Source organism: Balaenoptera acutorostrata, chromosome 5 (genome assembly GCF_949987535.1).
Source record: "Balaenoptera acutorostrata chromosome 5, mBalAcu1.1, whole genome shotgun sequence".
Lineage (NCBI taxonomy): Eukaryota > Metazoa > Chordata > Mammalia > Artiodactyla > Balaenopteridae > Balaenoptera > Balaenoptera acutorostrata.
In genome coordinates, this window is record NC_080068.1 from 33370158 (window position 1) to 33388944 (window position 18787).

The following is an 18787-nucleotide window of genomic DNA, read 5'->3' on the forward strand; positions in this document are numbered from 1 at the left end:
AAAACTGCAAATTTTGTTTCAATAAAGATTTTTGTCAATAAAGAGGAAAGATATTGGAGCATATTGGATCCAAGATAGTATCGCTATTATGTGAAAGTTATCCATCCATCCATCCATCCATCCAGCCAACCAATCAACCAACCAAAAAACCTCTATTGAGCCTATATGGTGCAAAGGGCTGGAGATATAAAGATAAGATACCAACTCCATTCTCAAAAACCTCAGTCTAATATGTATGAGAAAAGGACTTTGAAAAGTTCAGTTCGGTTTATTATAGTGTCAAGTAGATTTACAACTATTGCACTTATCATTCTGCTGACAGAGGCCAAAATTTAAAAGGAATATTTTTCTCCAATAAAGCTAGGTTTTCATGATCTTTGATATAAGATGTTAAAATTACACAGGCAAAGAAATATACCTCATGTCCTATCCCAGACACTACCCTCCACTTCTCACTTTCCTGCTGTTGTACAAGCTTGCTGCAAATAGGAATTTAGTTGGGATAATATGCTTTAAGCCATCCATTTCTTATGAAATAACTTGAGTGAAATTTGACCAGTTTTCTTTATATAGTCCTCTTTACCCAAAACACCAAAACATGTAGAACAAACAGCTCCCATATTCCAAAATCAATTTTAACCATATACTGGGACATGAACTTCAGTCAAAGACAGAGTAAATATCTCCTCCCTTACAGAACCCCACATGGTGTTCACATGATGGTTTCACCACTTACTGCCTAACTTTTCAGACAGTGGAAACAAAAACAAAAGCTAAAAAGTGGCCCAGCATATGAAACTCTTCTCAAAAATAGAAGAAAGTTATGAACATAGTTGGGAAAGTGTTTTACATTTCCAATGAAATTCTATTCCATTGATCTGTTCGGAAGATTGTCTTCGACCTATTTGGCTTTAGCCCATAAACTGTAATTGATTCAGTGTTGCAAGGAACCACTTTTATCTTAAGCCTGGAATGCATAACAATGGATAGCAGGAAAGTGGTTTCTTATTTACTCTAATAACTGTGCAGGGAAGAGCTGGAGAAAAAAGAAAACAACCCCAAAAGTATCAGCCTTCAGATTCTCAAATTATTTTTTGCTCTGATTATATTTGGAAGAATGAGCTGGGGGTTGGGCATTGTTTTCCATCTTAACAGTTGCTCTGTATTCTGAGATATATGTGATTCATAATGTACCACTATAACAAGACATAGTTTTATATATTACTGGGGTAACTCAAAGAAAATGAATTTTTCTTTGGGTACCAGTAATTGTCAAAAGAATGATTGCAGATTCAGAAAATGTGCTTATAATAACCCTGTTAACATAAAGTATACACAGAGGAAAGAAATTAAGTACTGTAGGTATGTGGACGGGTTAGTTGTATTAGCAAGGCATTTCAGGATGGTTTTGGTTCTTTTGACTAAGGTACATCAAATTTCAACCCCTTTCAAACACTGGGACAAAGGGGGAACACTTGCTACCACAGGAGCGTGTGGTGACTGTGAGCTGATTCACCATGTGCTCACAAAGGCTCCCACTAGTCAATGAACTACCCTCTCCTGGAGCAAGGCTTTGCTCCAGTAATAAGGATAATGCACTCAAGCTGTTAGAATTAATTTGAATATCAATAATGAAATTTAGGTTACCAACCATGGCCTGATAGTTACAGCATGTAGAATAACAAATGTCCTCTTTTAAAACTAAAGTAGAAAATGAGGAAGCACGGTTAATTTACTTGTGCTGATGAACACAGAGGTCCAAGTGCAACTTCTGCTTGTAAGTGTCCTCATGCTGCCCTGTCACCAGACGCTTTCCCCGGGGAAGGGTCTGCCTGCCTTGCTAATCCTGCTTGATGTCCTCCTTGGTAGAAATGTGCTCATGGGTTTCCGTGCGCACGTTTCTACTGTGAATGAAAGCTAACCACAAAATCAGATGTTTTCTGCTTTCAGAAAATTCTAGTATACCATGTACAGCATAGATATTTCTTTCAGTTTAAAAAAATAGTGCAAAAACATATCTGATAGTCAAAGTGATAGTTCAAGTGAGTTCTTGTGCCAAGGAACACAGTCAAGCTTTCACCTTTAGCCAACTTGTAAAAACTGAATGTAGGTTTTGGGAAATATTCCAGATTTTCCCCTCAATTCTCCACTCATCCAGTCATCATCTACAGATTCCAGCTCTGTTATTATGTCTCCAGCCTGTAAGAAGACAGGAATTGAAAATAATTATTAGTTTCTATTGAGGATAAGCATGGTAAGCAGCCCACCTGGAGAGGCATGTACATCTCCTCTTTATATAACTCATTTATCTTGATTTGCCGAGAGGATTAAACGATGTACCACAAAGATGACCTAACCCTAATGATGCCATTAGCTTGTATGCTCTTTTCCTCAGAGCGCATTCCTTTGCCATTGTCACCCTTGTTGCACTTTTATTTTCCTGGTGGTATTTTGTGCCCCCCAAATTCACCACTCTTAATCTAAAATTCTTCTTTAATAAATAAAAATACCAGCTATCATATACATAAAATTTTTTTCCCCCATCTAACAGTTATTTATTGAGTACCCACTATGTGTCAGACACTATTCTGGGTACTATGGATACAGCGAAGAGTAAAGACCTTATTCTAGAGTTGGGAGATGAGTAAGCCAGCAGAGGAGGACAGAAAGTGTGGGCTGCCATCTCATTAGGGCAGCCAGGTGACACTTAAGCAAAGATCTGAAGATGAGAGAGCGAGCCATATGTTTACTGTATGCCTTGTCCTTTTCTATGTACTTCATGGGAATTAACTCATTTATTTTATTTTTATTTTTTAACAAACTAAGAATAGTGGAAATTAATTCATTTAAACAACAACGGAGTCCTAGAAGTGGGTACTATTATTATCCCCATTTTTGAGAAATATTTTTATAGATTTCCTTATTTTAAAGAAAAGGAAACTGAAGGTCAGATTACGTGACTTGCTCAGAGTCGCATGTCTAGTTAGTGGTAGAGACGGGATTCAAATTTAGTGTGATTCCAGGGCCTGTATTGTTAACTATTAGGCATGAGGTCACCACGTTTTACAGTAGACCTTTTTACTTAGAAAGGTTTTTACTACAATTGCTTTTTCTTAACATCCTGAGCACTTTGTACTCTATATTTATTCTTCCACATAATGGTATTCTCCTCTACCATTTGGTTTATTCCATTCCTCCATGGCCTCAATATCAAATTTGCATTCTTTCCTGTCTTAAAGAGCTTCACCCTGACTCAGCACATGATTTATCCTCATCAGGTTAGTCAAAGGGGTTGTGTATCTTATTCGTGTATGAATTATAATTCCTCAGTTTCAAAAATTATGTCTTCATCTGTTATCTCCTGAAACTATTTTGTTCTTTATGGTTTCTAACTGTTGCTTAGAATCTGGGTTTAGGATTCTATAATGGTCCAAGATGACCCTGGCTACTTTTAAGAATATCTTTATCAGGCTAAATGGATTTATTTGTAGCCCTAGGACATTGCCCTTTGGAAAACTGGTTTGATTTAAGGCCTTTCTTAAGGGAAAATGCTGACTATCCCATGTCATTAATTTACCTTGCTAAAATCTGTTAAAATTCTGGCATTCAAAGTTTCTGTTATAAGTAAGTTCCTTGCACTTCCTAAACTATAATATAATCACTGACTAAAACAAATTTTCTTAGCTCTGGTCCATACATACATACTATGTCAGTTTTCTGAGGGCTAGGACAATTTAAAAAAAGTTTTATTTACTAATATTCTGTGGATATTTAATAAAATATTAATGATCAACAACTCTGAAAGTGGTGCAGAATCCCTTAACTAAAAAACTCTAGAACTATCTTGCTTACAGCCAGGCATTTGTAAAATGAAGACAACCTATTTTCTGGATGATACTGTGAATTCTGTTACATTGACATAACCTAAATGAAGGCCAAAATAATATCCAAAAAGTGTGAATCCAGAGTGTTCACTTGCAGTAACATTTTATGTAAAGATAAAAGGAATTAATTTTGAGCCACTGACTCTCAAGATTGAAAAGGACTGGGGCAACAGTTTCCAAACATTTGGATTTTATGGACCAATAAATTAAAAAAAAAAAGACACTGATATAGGGTTACCAATTATAATTTTGCATAAGAAATCTATATCATTTACTAATAATATTTTATAATAGAAATGACATTTTAATATGAAAAAGAAGAAATTCTCAGAATAAAGTAAAACTCCATCACAAAATAGAAAAGTTAGCAACCTTATATATCTAGGCATGCCTCCCCTTCTCCATGGCTCCCGTAAAGCCTGCACATACCCAATATCACTGTTTTCCTCATTTTGTTGTAGACAGGTGAAAACCTTGTTTGGGTACCCACTGTCTTAAGTCTCATCTTGTCCAATCACTCCTGGATACTTTAATTCCTTCTATGGCATCCCTGCCTCTGAGTATCTCCGATGATGGAGAATTTTCCACTGTCTGACACAGGCTCTTCTGACAGCAATGACTTACTAAAGCCACCCTCCTTCCTCTGGCCCAATCCCAAAGTACTACCCTGGGTGCTTTCCTCTGACCATGGTCGAACTGTGGACTGCGGAAACAGGATCATGGAAGTATTCTTTTTACTTTAAAAAAATAAAAGGTACTTCTTTGATGAAGTAAGATTAAGATTAGATTTTAGGCTTCTAAAAAAAAACTTCTGCAAAGTACCTTAACCTTTTGGGATCATTTCCCTAACGTCTAGTCAGTGTCTTTGTGGACAAGACTCCGGTGTCTTATGAGGCACTGCTGCAGAGGCCAGCTGTAGTAGGTGCCACCTGATTTCGCCACTGGTTTCAAAGACATGACAGTAGCAGGCTGCAAGGGCCATGTAGAGGATCATCCTTTACTAGGGCTACCAACGAAACCTCCAACTTTAGTGAGATCACATGTTATGAGGCCAAGGAATAAGGAATTTGGTAGGCGATTGTGGTGCTATAGATATCAATAAGGCTTTCTTTAAATGCCTTGCTGATAATTTACATTTGCCCTGTTCACTTTCTCTAATCTCATCCTTTAGAATGAGGGTCTGAGATCTGTTCATTCTTGACTAATGATCAATACTCCACCCAAATGTTCCACCCTTCAGTGGAAGCCATTTCAAAATTTATAGCTGCTTAATGCAATTACAAAAAGATACACATTCTGACCTTGAAGGAAAGCTCATCTTCATTCTCCCCATGGAAATCATACAAGGCTTTGGCCTTCCTTCCCTTCAGTGCTAAAGCAGCCATACTTTTAGCCTCAGCTGTGAAGACACCAAAAATTCAAATATATACAAAGACATTGGACTAAAACACAAGTTGAACATTTTAAGAAACCCCCTTGTCATTCCCAGGACATAATACTTTCAATTAACTTTGAATTCACTTAACTTGCAAAAAGATGAAGGATGCTGTCTTAGCAGGAAAAAAATTATATAAAATATATTAATATTTAGGAGACAAAATTAGCCATTATTAATTGAAGGCATTTTTTAATCTCTTTTCCCCATAACTTCAACAAATTATATGAAGAAAGTTTGCATAACTTTATGAATCAACTTGCAAAAGTAGGCAAACAACTTAAATTGAACATGGCCAGAGGGAAACGGAATATGTATCATTTCAAAGGTCTCGCGCTCCCCTTAGAGGGTAAGAGCCTTCCTTGCAGCTGTCGCACCTGGGCAGGGCCGCACGAAGACTGCGGGGAAGATGCCCTCCCTGTCGCGCAGTCTGCCCTTGTACCAGTCGGGGTCCACACGTTCCATGATCAGGATCCGGTCTCCCCTCTTGAAGGACAAGTCGTCGCTGGTCTCCGCTGTGAAACTGTGAAGAGCTTCGCACCATTCTGCAGAAAGACTGTTCTCCTGTCACAAATCAGAAGTTCGGTAAGAAATGTGAGATTTTATTTGAGATTAATTTCTACAAAGCTTAAAAAGTGGTGGAAAAAAAGCTAAGGGGTCATAAGATTTCAAAGCCTGAAGGCCACTTTAAATCACTCAATACCTTATGTCACTATTGAGTTTCAGAAATAAAAGTTTCCAATAACTTTTTTCTTAAAATAGAATTCTAAATGACAGATGTGCTAAAATTTGTGACTTTCTGCTTTCAAGGACTATATAATGCTTAAGCAAAAATTTTTCTAATTATTATCTATGACATTAGTTACACTAAAATTAGATAAAAACTTGCAATATTTGTGTATAGTATTTATGACACTATGAAAACAATCTGGCAAAGCATATAATTTTCAGTGAGGTTCTTCTTTATCTAAATTAGGAAGGATTAGAAAGGGCAGTCTTTTAATTCCCAGGTCTCTACATGGTTCAGAGGCTATCAGATTCCATGGCACAGGACTTCATTAGTTCACACTTTTAATTTTATGAGGCGTAGTTAGCTCCAAGGCTGGCAGGACAATCACCCAGATATGGTGGGCTAGTGTGACGGAATGCTCCAACAGGAATGGTTTTACTGCAAACACATCAGAAGAAGGTTCTGCCCTGCGAAGAGGCATCACTGCCAAGTCACGATGGGAGCCCTATGTTCAAGAAGCCCAAGCAGAGAGGCAAGGGTAACACTAAGAGCAAAGGCTTGGAGCCCGCCAGTCAGCTCTGCCACCTCCTAGCTGACACTGGGCAGGAAGCTTCTCTATTCTGAGCCTCAGCTTCATCTTAGAGTTGCTTTGGGGATCAAAGGAGGTAATGCGTGTAGAATGCTTAGCACAGTGCCTGGTACATCTTAAGTTCTCATCAACTGATGGCTTGAAGGAAAAACAAAAAATTAAACAAACAAAAAACCCTAACCCTACCGTCTTGTTCCTGTACTTGGGTAACCAACCCTAAAGAATGGTACTTGTCACTCCCAAGAAATACAGGGAACCATGTTGAACATTTCCTTTTGGAGAACTGTAGTCCCTTTCTTTCCTGTTTGACTTTATCAGTGGGGGGAAGATGAAAGAATTGAGAGACACACAGCCTAATTATCACTGACATTTTGACAAACAATGACCCCATCAGGCTCACTCCTCTAAAATATGTCACAAAAAACAATGGAAGTCACCCACATTCCTATTCAGTTTAAACACTTCTGAAGCCATGTTATACAGTGTAAAAATTTTAATCCATTTTTTTTCTCTCTCCCATTATAAAAATAATACAAATGTTCCTAAACATTTGGCAGTTTGGAAATATACGAAGAATGGGAAAAACACCCAACCACCTATAATCTCACTACCTAAGGGCAACTGAATGGTAACAAACACATTTCCTCATAGTCTTTTTATGCTATATATTCAATTTCCCTATAATACATGTTTTCCTCCCATGCCATTTACTTTACAAATCTAGTTTTTAATGTCCTCAGAACATTCTCCCGATAATGATCATATTTAGGTTATTTCCAATTTTTTCTTGTTACAGTAACATCACCATAACCATCTTTGTGACTAAAACCTTGTCTCATTTTTCATCCTTTTCTTAGGGTGAGAAATAAAAACAATGATAACAATAATCTGTACTTTCTCTGTTTTAACATTCACATACTTATAATTACTTATTTACTGTTGAGTTGTATTGAATCTTCATTAACTAGATACGTTAAATGGTATTTTATTGTCTCTTTACAAGGCATTTCTTTGATTACTATAAGGTTAAATACTTTTTTAATATCAGCCACTTATAGTATCTCTTTCATGAATATTCTAATAATATCTCTTACCTTGTTTTTTATCAGGCTTTGCATGTCTTTCTAATTCATTTGTACGAGCTCTATATGCAATAAAGATATTAATCATCTATTTACTTCAAATATTTGTTACATGAATTAAAAAATGACTTACAGGGCTTCCCTGGTGGCGCAGTGGTTAAGAGTCTGCCTGCCAATGCAGGGGACATGGGTTCAAGCCCTGGTCTGGGAAGATCCCACATGCTGCAGAGCAACTAGGCCCGTGGGCCACAACTACTGAGCCTGCACTCTAGAGCCCGCGAGCCACAACTACTAAGCCCGCGTGCCTAGAGCCCATGCTCCACAACAAGGGAAGCCACCACAATGAGAAGCCCACGCACTGCAACGAAGAGTAGCCCCCGCTCTCTGCAACTAGAGAAAGCCCGCACACAGCAACGAAGACCCAACGCAGCCAAAAATAAATAAATAAATTAATTAAAAAAAAAAACAAAAAATGATTTATAACATTTTCTTTTGATAATTATGATTTTAATAGTCCTCTCAGAGATAAAACTTGGCTTTCACTACAGTCATCTATTCAAGCAGCCTACCTGATAATTTGCACCAGAATCTTCTTTTTTGGTTTTCGGTGGTACCTTTGTGCCTGTATTTTAAAAAAATGTCAAAACTTCAGATGTAAAGACCATATAGTATTGGAGAAAAACTGTGAGGGGAGAGTGAAAAGTCTGGGATTCCAGATCAGTCTCTTCATGTACTGGCTACGTAACTTTGCCCGGCACTACCCTCTCCGGATTTGTTTCCTTTACTGTAAGGTGAAGGAGGATACACATTAGTTACACTCTATAGGCCATTTCTGTTTGAAACTCAGTGATTTTTTTTCCTGCCATTTCTAATATGAAGCCACCACTAATTACCTAAAACACCAAAACCAGCTCTTTGAGAGACTGCCACAACAATGACTATCCCAATAATGATGTTTACCATTTAAAAATCATTTTTCCTTCTACCTTAAAAAATATGGCAATATGGATTATTATGCAACTTAAGAATTAACCTATTATCTGGTTTATTTGAATTAGGATAGGACATAATAAAAAACCATATTCTCTGTACTCACTTAAAACATTTGTACCAGAGGTGGGATGATCCTCAATGAGCTCCACAAAGTTAAGGGGGAAGATCCCAGATCTCTCTCGAAGTTCTCCTCTTGCCCACTCGTCATTCACATACTCTTTAAGAATAATAATTTCTCCCTCTGAGAAACTTAACTCATCCTTCTGGTCTCCAATATACTCGAATCGAGCAACACATCTTGGGCCTCTGAAGAAAGAAAATCACATTTGTGGGTTAAACTAGAGAGTACTAACTTTCAAAATGCCTTAAAACCTTCATTTAGTCTTTCAATAAATATTTATTCTGTGTTTACTTTGGAACAAGGTATACTAGGCATAGTTTAAAATTTTCCATGAAAAAGAATAAGCTATATTTCTAAATGATAGTCCTTACTTTTTTTAGATATGAACCTATTCACTCAGAAAGGCTAAAGTCAAGGTCACAAGTACAGGCAGAATCCCAGATAAGCAGCTGGTGGTTGGTTAATGTTGCACGTCTTTTGATCACCTTTTCTTCATGACAGAATCTCCCCAGTCTCCTTGTCTTTGTATCCTTGGGCTACAGTAATCCAGGGCCAAGTCTGAACCCTCTCAGTCATAAATGCACTGAGTTTAGGAGTGTTAACCCTGAGAATCTCAGGGCAAGACATCAAACTTCCATGGCAGAAATGCCATGGGCACCAGCTGGGCAGGGTAGATGCTCAATGTATGCTGAATCAGTGAGCTGTGTATATAGATGAATGGCCTTCAAAACTAGAAGGTTCGAAGAAAACAGAAACTCGGCTTATTATCTTATAACATTTAATCTCATATCTTACACTGTTGTTTTAAAAATGATTTTTGTATCTCCTTTAAAAAGGCTTCATTTCTGAGAATTAGAACGATCCTTAAATGATCTACAATTTTGACTGAAAATAAGATAAAAACAGAGATGAAATTGTGTCCCTAGAAGACATGACTGAATCCCAAACCTTTGATTTGAGGCTTTGGAAAGGAAGTTTCAACAGCTATGACTAAGGAGATGCAATTGTCTGAAGAGAAAATGTGGGTACCCGCTCCAACCAAAGTCTGATTTAAGTCAGGTCAATGGATCAACAGCCATGAAAGTCCACTTTAAATTCAACCTGCTGACACAGAAAAACTGAACCTGAAATAGAATTAAACTATTGTGGCATCAGAAGTTTTCTTATTTGTGATAACCTTTGCATTTATTTTCTGAAGTCCTCAGGGAGCATATCTTCTTATGTCTGACCTATTCAAAGACAGGTTTACAGTCTTCAGCAGGTACTGAATTCTATTAATTTGCTCATTTAACTGGAATATAAAGTTGCATTGTGGCAATGTTTTAAATCACAAAGGAGTTACAGTGATGCAGAAAAGGGTACATAAATTCACGGATAGGTCTTCAAACATAAAGAAGACCCCCCCCCCAAATTAACCCTTCCTTTACTTTCTTCTAGTTCCTCTCAAAAACAAAACAATACAAAATGCCTAGCAGTTTTTGTAGGGTTTATATTTCTGTTAGGTTTACTTTTTTGTTCATTTTAAAAAAAAATTTATTTATTTTGCTGCACCGGGTCTTAGTCGTGGCACGTGGGATCTTCGTTGCAGCATGTGGAATCTTTAGTTTCGGCATGCGGGGGTCTTTTAGTTGCGGCATGCGAGATCTTTTAGTTGCAGCATGCGGGATCTTTTAGTTGCGGCATGCGGACTCTTAGTTGCGGAACGTGGGATCTAGTTCCCTGACCAGGGATTGAACCCGAGCCCCCTGCACTGGAAGCACGGAGTCTTAGCTACTGGACCACGAGGGAAGTCCCTCTATCAGGTTTAAATATTTTCTGTTGTTGCAGGAAGTGGGGGGACCCCTTCCAGGGCTTGAGAGTGGGCTCTCGTCCAACATTCGGAAATGAATTGTCCGAGGAGACACACGTATTGACAAAGCAAAAGACTTTATTGGGAAGGGGTGCCTGGGTGGAGAGCAGCGGGGTAAGAGACCCCAGGAGAACTGCTCTGCCACGTGGCTCGCAGTCTCAGGTTTTATGGTAATGGGGTTAGTTTCCGGGTTGTCTCTGCCCAGTCATCTTGGTTGGCCCATATTTAGTCTGACTCAGGGTCCTTCCTGGTGGTGCGCGCATCTCTCAGCCAAGATGGATTCCAGTGCGAAGGATTCTGGGACTTTGGTAGGACAATATTATGGGCTGGCATCTCCTCCCTCTTTTCGGCCCCTCCTGAATTCTCCTGGTTAGCAGCAAGTTCCTTATCGGGACCTCCTGTTGTGAGACAACTCGTGCAAGTGGTTATCATCGTGCCTAGCCAAGGTGGGCGATTTCGGTCAATGGTTCCCTAACACTGTGACAAAAATATTTGAAACTTCTAGAAATCTGTTGGTAGATAAACAGCAGAAGGCCAGCACAAAATGCCCTGGATGATGAAACCTCTCTGCTCGGGTGAGGCCAGGCTGTGGGACGCACTGGGATAGACTGTTTGTGCCTGTCTACGTGGCCTGTTTTGATATGGAGAGTTGCTTCTATCAGCATGTTGCAATTTCACCAGAATTTTTAAACAAGTAGTGTTCCTCATAATTAAAAAGGCACATTGAGAATCTGAATAATCATACATCTGAAGTGTTTAAGCTTATTAATTCTGTATGACATAAATGCTCACATCCTTTGTATTTTGTTCAAAACAACACAAGTAAAACTTACTTGACACAATGAGATGCGACGGATTCCCTTTTCCCATTTCCTCCTGGAATATCAGTCTAGTAAAGACAAAAATCAAGACAACAGCTGTATTCTTTCAGATTTTAATAAGATAAATTTAAGCTAAGTAATTAGCAAATTCATGACTGAAGTTAACCAGTTTAGCTAGGTGTTAAACCGACGAAATGTACCACAGGTGCTACAAAGGTATGAAATCCAGAATTTGGGTTTTTAAAAAAATGCGTAACTTGTGATGTAGCCTTCCTTGAATAACCAATCCTCTTATTTGCTGGAATAAGCACATTAATGTCGTTCTACCCCTGACTGAGTATTCTCTACCCCTTATCCCCTAAGTTGAAAACTTCAGGTGAGGAGGGCTTAGGACAGAAACGAGGCATCAGGCACTACGTAGACACCTATTCAAACTGTTGGTAGAATTCTGCAATACTTTCATGACCCTAAAATAAAATCTTTTATTCAAACTTGTGGATTATCTCCATTTTCATAACTCTGGAACACTTTTTCCCCTTCAACGTGAGTAGGGAAGGAAGAGAGGACTCAGTACTCAGTGAGCATCTACTAAGAGGCGAGCACTTTATATAATACCTCATCTACAAGTCTCCAGAGAGCTGGGTTGTGATGAAATATTTGACCATAATGCACTATAGGTCTGAAAACTACTTAAGGCTTTGAGGTTTACATTAAATAAATCAGTGCCCTTCTTAATGAATTTCAAAAGTTCGAAGTCTTAAAACAATTTTTTAAACTTGTAGGCTTAGAAATAACACTTACACCAATAATCTGGCAAATTCAGTGTGATTGATTTCAGTGTGGTAATTGTGCTTTTTAAAGTACTGCTACATTGGGCAGAAGAAAAATGAGGAAGAGTGCTAAAACTAACATTACTCTTTAATATTAATTTAGAGAATGTGGTTGGATTTCTCCAAAGAATCAAGGTATTTATATACCAGACAATTTTTAAGACCCACATTTCGTAATTCAAGAGACTCAACCTCATTCATACTTGAAAAATACAGGCTTTCTGTTATATTTGTTTGCTAAGTTTCTGATGTAATGGAAAATCATTTTCTTCCCCCCACCCCGCCAAGCAGTTAATGCTCAACTATTTAAGCCAGGTTTATTGATATGTTCCAGTATCAATAAGTTATATTAGAGACTGAGTCATTCTCTTCCTACTGATATAAATGTTCGAGTGGCAGTCTGATTTCATCCCCATGTTTCTCAGCCACCCGGGCTTAGCACTCAGGGCTCTACTTACACAAGTTAGGCTTTGAGGGTGTATAAAATTCGGACACTTTAATATAATGTTTCCCAGTCAGATTTGGAATTATTATGTGAAAAATCATTAATGGACCATTACCTCCAATGAAAGTACTTTGGTATTCCCAAATCTATTTTTTTAAAGGTTGAAATGAATGGGAATGGAAAGGATGAAAGAAACCAATAACGAAATGTACTCCAAAGAAAAGGAGAAGTGGTACCATAACCTCAGAGAACAAACATTCCTTCAGGACAATCCAGTATCATTTAATTCTTGTTTGCTGAATGTTGCAAAGAATTAACATATACCCTCAAGTGCTTATCAACCCTCCAAGAATAGCTGATTCACCAGTGGACCTGTAGTTTTTCACCTTAGGATTTCAGATAGCATTTAAGCATTAAGTTCTAGTACTCCATAATATATTAATAATTAACCAGTATCTAATTGAACAAACCTTTATTTCTGAATTTTTCAAACACCAAATGAATTAACGGAAGAGAGAGAACCAGAACCCAAGAATCTAGGCTTCTGGTTATTTTTTTTCTAAACTGTAAATTACACAGAATTCACTGAATATATGACCAACTTAAACAAGCACCATCTACTTACAATCACTTTGACGTAGGTGGCAGGAAATACACCAGTCTGGTTTCTACATTTCCCCCTGTACCAATCTGTATCTATTTTTTCCAGAAGATAAACAATTTCTCCTGAAGTGAGGTTCAAATCATCAACTTGCTCTGTAACATAAAATAATTATGTATGATGAATTACCCTGCTTGCAGATCTGATTAAAGTAGCATTTAGTTCTGTCCACCGAGGCAGTATGTTCTACTGATTCTGAGAACAGGTTATACTAATCAAATTGACTTTAAAAATATATTATTTTTTCCTGGATATCGTTGTTATGAGCTTCCTCTTTTAAGATCCAATTAGATATATTTACCAGGCACTGACTGATAGGAAATGGTTAAAACACACACACACACACACACACACACACACACACACACACAAAACACTGTGCTGGCCAAGGATTCTTCCTATGTCAATATAAACCCTCTGTTGAATACATATTTTAACAATGAAAAGAGTTTTACAGACATGGTATAATATTCATATTATTCTCAACCATGCTTAAAAATCATTTCAATCTCAAAATATTAACTAAGGGAGTCCTATGGCTCTTCTGCAAATAAATTTACTCACAGTGAAATAAAAATCAGTCTACCAAGTGGATAAAGAAAAGGTTATAAATGAATCAGGAATTTATTTTATTTGTAGCCTTGGATATAAAAGATACTTAAAAATTGATTACAAAAATTTATATTATTTATTTATTTATATTTATTTATTTATTTTTGGCTGTGCTGGGTCTTCGTTGCTGCACGCGGGCTTTCTCTAGTTGTGGCCAGAGGGGCTACTCTTTGTTGCAGTGCACAGGCTCTAGGCGCATGGGCTTCAGTAGTTGCAGCATGCGGGCTCAGTAGTTGTGGCACATGGGCCCTAGAGCGCCCATGGACTTCAGTAGTTGTGGTGCATGGGCTCAGCAGTTGTGGCTCGCGGGCTGTAGAGCGCAGGCTCAGTAGTTGTGGCACATGGGCTTAGTTGCTCGGGGCATGTGGGATCTTCCCAGACCAGGGACTGAACCTGTGTCCCCTGCATTGGCATGCGGATTCTTTTTTTTTTTAATAATCTTTTTTCAATTTTTTAAAAAAAATTAATTAATTAATTCATTTATGGCTGTGTTGGGTCTTCGTTTCCGTGCGAGGGCTTTCTCTAGTTGTGGCAAGCGGGGGCCACTCTTCATCGCGGAGCGCGGGCCTCACTATCGCGGCCTCTCTTGTTGCGGGGCACAGGCTCCAGACGTGCAGGCTCAGTAGTTGTGGCTCACGGGCCTAGTTGCTATGCGGCATGTGGGATCTTCCCGGACCAGGGCTCGAACCCCTGTCCCCTGCATTGGCAGGCGGATTCTTAACCACTGCGCCACCAGGGAAGTCCCTATTTTTAATTTTTATACTCATTTCGTAAGTAATAGCTGAGCTATGTGTATTGGTTTTACAACCCTTAGGAGAAAAGAACTACACTTATTAAATTCAAATTAATTTCACTATAACTGGTATTTGGTACCCCATTTTAAAAGAGTTAAAAATTTGCAACTGGTAGGCAATTTGTTATTTGTTCATTTGTAAGGGAAACACTCCTCCTCTCTCTCTCACAGGGAGTTTCAAAGGCAAAGCTTTTACAGCTAAGCTTTCTGGAATGACTGGGTACAGTTGATTCTTCCTGAAGGTGGGGTGATGGATGAGATGATCTCTCCAGTCCAGGGCTCTGCTGGTGCAGAAAATGAGAAGGATGTCCTTGAGAGGTTAACCTGGGGAGGATGCCTGATCCCAGATCCTAAGGTTCTACCACGTTATTACTTATGTCCTTACCTGCCGGAAAATCATGAAGAACGACAGCATGAGGGGCACCACTGTCAACAGGCTTCTGAGCGTGGCTTGGATCCTGAGGGGGAAAACAGGGCGGTGAATGGAGTGTGCAGGATGGACGCTGGATTTATTATTCACTCTGAGACCATTTTATTTTTCCTCATTAGGGTCCTCTTGACACAATTACATTATGAGTACAACATGCAAACCACACAGTTGAGCCAGACAAGGGAATCATTTCCAAGTTGAAAAGGCATGTGTCCTTGCCAGAGGAAAACAGAAATAACTCTCAATTATAATATCCCTCAGCATTTTTTAAAGCAAGAGAGTAAAACAAAAGGAAATTACTTTTTTTTTTTTTTTAAAGCAGTACCTATTCTATCCTGAAGTAGTGGTTTTTGACCTCTTTACCTTTCAAGGGTCACTTTTCCCATAAACTGTGATCAGGACTAAACCTTAAGAACAGAGCCTTAAAAGCAGTCTCTTCATTAAGATGGGAAAAGAAGGAAGTTCTGCAATTTATGCTCTTGTCTTTTGTAATGAAAAGAGCTAATGACTTCCACAAAAGTATAATTCACAAAAAGTAAAATCCATTTCGTTTATTACCACTTAACTGAATGCTTTCTCTAATTTGAAAGCCAATGCTACCTCCCATGCCTGGCCTGGATTTCCTATTTAATCTGAATGGTTTATTCACCAGTAATTCTAAGTAAATTAGCAAAGAGAATTCAATATTCTCTACCCATCTAACCAACTGCTTAGACTGGCCAAAGGAGAAGCTGAATTTGAAGAGTGACCATTTCTTATTGACAGGAAGCTGTTATTCTTAGTTTCTTTATATGAAGAGACAGGCTTATCCACATCATCATCATCACCAAATCTGACTGAAGGATATCATTTGAAATTATAACTTAAAATTCTTCAATACTGGCAAACCTGTGGAATAAATGAAAGCAAATTTTTGTGCCCTTTCTTTTCTCTTCCCTCCTTCAATGGCTCCTGTCCCCTCAGGGCTCACCCCTCCCCTGGCCATGACGCTCAGCAGGGATCGAGGTCCACTCCTTCCACTTCTGCCCTGCAGCACCTTTGCTCGACTCTTCTGAATCAATCAAAACGCACCTGCATAGGCACGCTGCCTTCTCTCATGTCAGCTGAATGGTAATAGAGGACTAGCTATAATGGCAGCTCAGTGTATTAGTTTACCAAAGCAACACTGACATTTTCGTAGAGGATGCTCAGTGCTTTTCCCTAAATAAATGGGCATGATGGGAACTTCAGGGATTGTGGAAAGGAACTGTGAGATATTTTAAGCCTAGAGGGTTTTAAAAATTATTATTTACACAATTTATTACATGTGTGTATGTGTGGTTTTCATTTTTTTCTGATTTACATCTGTGGAAAAAGGAATGACTGCTCACTAAGTGGTGTAAGGCTAGATGGCTTTCCATCTGCTGGAAAAAGTAAAGTCAGAGGCCTACCCCACACCAAACACAAACATGAACCTCCAGATGGACCAAGATCTAAACACAAGCCTGAGAAGGCAGAAGAGGTGGGATGGTAACCTGGGCCTCCCAGTTTCCCTTCTCTGCCTTCCCTGCATGGCCACCCCTGGAACGCTGCTCATCACCTTGGCCTGGCAGATGAAGGGCGAGAGGCACAGGTGAACAGGGTTGGCCACAGGAGTCTGTACAACTCAGACCATACCATTAGGGTGGGTATCTGGGAGGAAAATCCAACATATTTCACAGCTCTTTCTAGTATGACAGTATGACTATAATGGTTAATACTAATGAGTAATAAGAACAGCTAATATCAGGACTTCCCTGGTGGTCCAGTGGTTAGGGCTCCGCACTTCCACTGCAGTGGGCACGGGTTCTATCCCTGGTCGGGGAACTAAGATCTCATATGCCGTGCAGTGCCGCCAAAAAAAAAAAAAAAAAAAAAAAGCTGATATTCACTGTTCATCCACTATGCACTACTCACTGTGTTAAACACCTTATATGCATTAATTAGCTCATTTAATTTTTTAAGCACCTTTGAGATATAATTCATATACCACAAAATTCACCCATTTAAAGTGTACCTAGGCTTAGTATATTCACAGAATTGTGCGACCATCACCACAATCTAACTTTAGAACATTTTTATCACTCCCTCAAGAAGCCTCCCACCCATTAGCAGTCTCTCCCCACTCACCCTCCCTCCAGCCCTGGGCAACCACTAATCTACCTTCTGGATTTACCTATTCTGGACTTAATATAAATGGAATCATAACGATAAATCAATTGTATAATCAACTCTGTGAGGAATTATCATACCTACTTCACATATTTAAAAAATGAAGTTCAGGGAGGTCAGATCACTGCCTCAGGTGGTGGGAGGGGAACTGAAACCCGCGTCTGTGCTGAGAACCAAGTGAGGTGACAGTCCCCCGCCTCCCAGCTCTTGACAGCCCAACCTCAACCGATAATATGCAGTGCCTTCTGCTGACTAAGGTAGGGGAAAGCATAACACATTTTTAGAAATATTTACCTTAAAACTAGGCTTTCAAATAGGTTTTATTTTTCTAAAAAAAATGTCATGTTAGCCGTGACCCAGAGCCTAAGAGAGGCTCCACTTTAGTGTTACCAGCTGTTGGCCCTCGGCGGCCACCTCTCTGCCAGTCTATGCCACAAGCATGAGTAAGATAATGTTTCAAGCGGACAAAACTGTGGGCTTCTATAAAAGAACAACTTGTAATTTTTTCAGCTTCTATTTTCATCAAGGAGAGCTTTTTGACAGTACAGCTCCCATGGTTACCCATCAGTGTGCTCTGAGAGAGGAAGAAGAGCGGTGACAGATGTTAATGCTGCATCAAAACAGAGCGAAAATGAGTTAACAGAAGAACCTTCCCCGTGTGGACCAAAGTCAGAAATCTCAGTATCCCAGCTGCAACTAGCGTTAAGACATAGCTTCCCTGCTCTCTGAAATTCAAATTTTTAGTTTCTTAGCAAACATCAAATGATAAGCTGCCTTCTAAGAAGAAAGAATTGGACGAGATTATGAAAACTAGGCTGAATGACAAACCAAGTACTTTACTTGGTTTAAATGACAGATGGGTCTCATTTTTCATATTTGCTACATTACCTAATAGATAGTGAAAATTTAACTGGATACCTTAAGAAGCTCTTTTAAAAACATAACTCTATAAAACTGTCCAATGGCATTTTTCTTGCTGAACAAACGACCTTCAGTAATCATCATATTGGCGCTCCCGCCGCTCGGGGATGGGTGTGTGGGGCGGGAAGACGGGAGCGGTGATGGAGGATGGGGGCGGGGAGGGCGAAGTCTCGGATTCCCGGGTGAGATCTGGGGTCCTGCAGCAGGCTGGGTGTGGAGAGGCTTCCGGGGGAGGCGCGGGGGCGGGCCGCCTCGGGCTGGGGTGTGAGGGGACCAGGAGGGGCCGAGTTGGGCGGGGGGTGGCAATCTTCGGAGGTTCCAGTTTGCCAAAGGGCGCAGTTTGACGTTTGGCGTGCGGAAGCCTTGGGAAGCGCCCCGCGCCGCGGGTCGGGGTTTGGGTA

General features: G+C 39.4%; 1 protein-coding gene across 12 annotated transcripts in view; it reads right to left on the reverse strand.

The window, feature by feature from the left end:
- Positions 1–245: 245 nt before the first annotated feature.
- Positions 246–18787, reverse strand: part of SH3D19 (SH3 domain containing 19) — a 180480-nt gene continuing 161938 nt past the window's right edge. For 10 of the 12 annotated variants that reach the window (XM_007189405.2, XM_057546750.1, XM_057546748.1 and 7 more), the window contains 8 exons: positions 15231–15303; positions 13405–13535; positions 11517–11572; positions 8817–9019; positions 8290–8342; positions 5697–5883; positions 5186–5283; positions 246–2199 (listed from right to left, as the gene is read on the reverse strand). In XM_007189405.2, the coding sequence (XP_007189467.2) occupies positions 2083–2199; positions 5186–5283; positions 5697–5883; positions 8290–8342; positions 8817–9019; positions 11517–11572; positions 13405–13535; positions 15231–15303 (918 nt within the window). In that variant the 3' untranslated portion in view covers positions 246–2082. Of the gene's footprint in view, positions 2200–5185; positions 5284–5696; positions 5884–8289; positions 8343–8816; positions 9020–10756; positions 11082–11516; positions 11573–13404; positions 13536–15230; positions 15304–18787 lie in introns of those variants that run through there. The other 2 variants (XM_057546754.1, XM_057546756.1) reach the window with 2 other exon arrangements.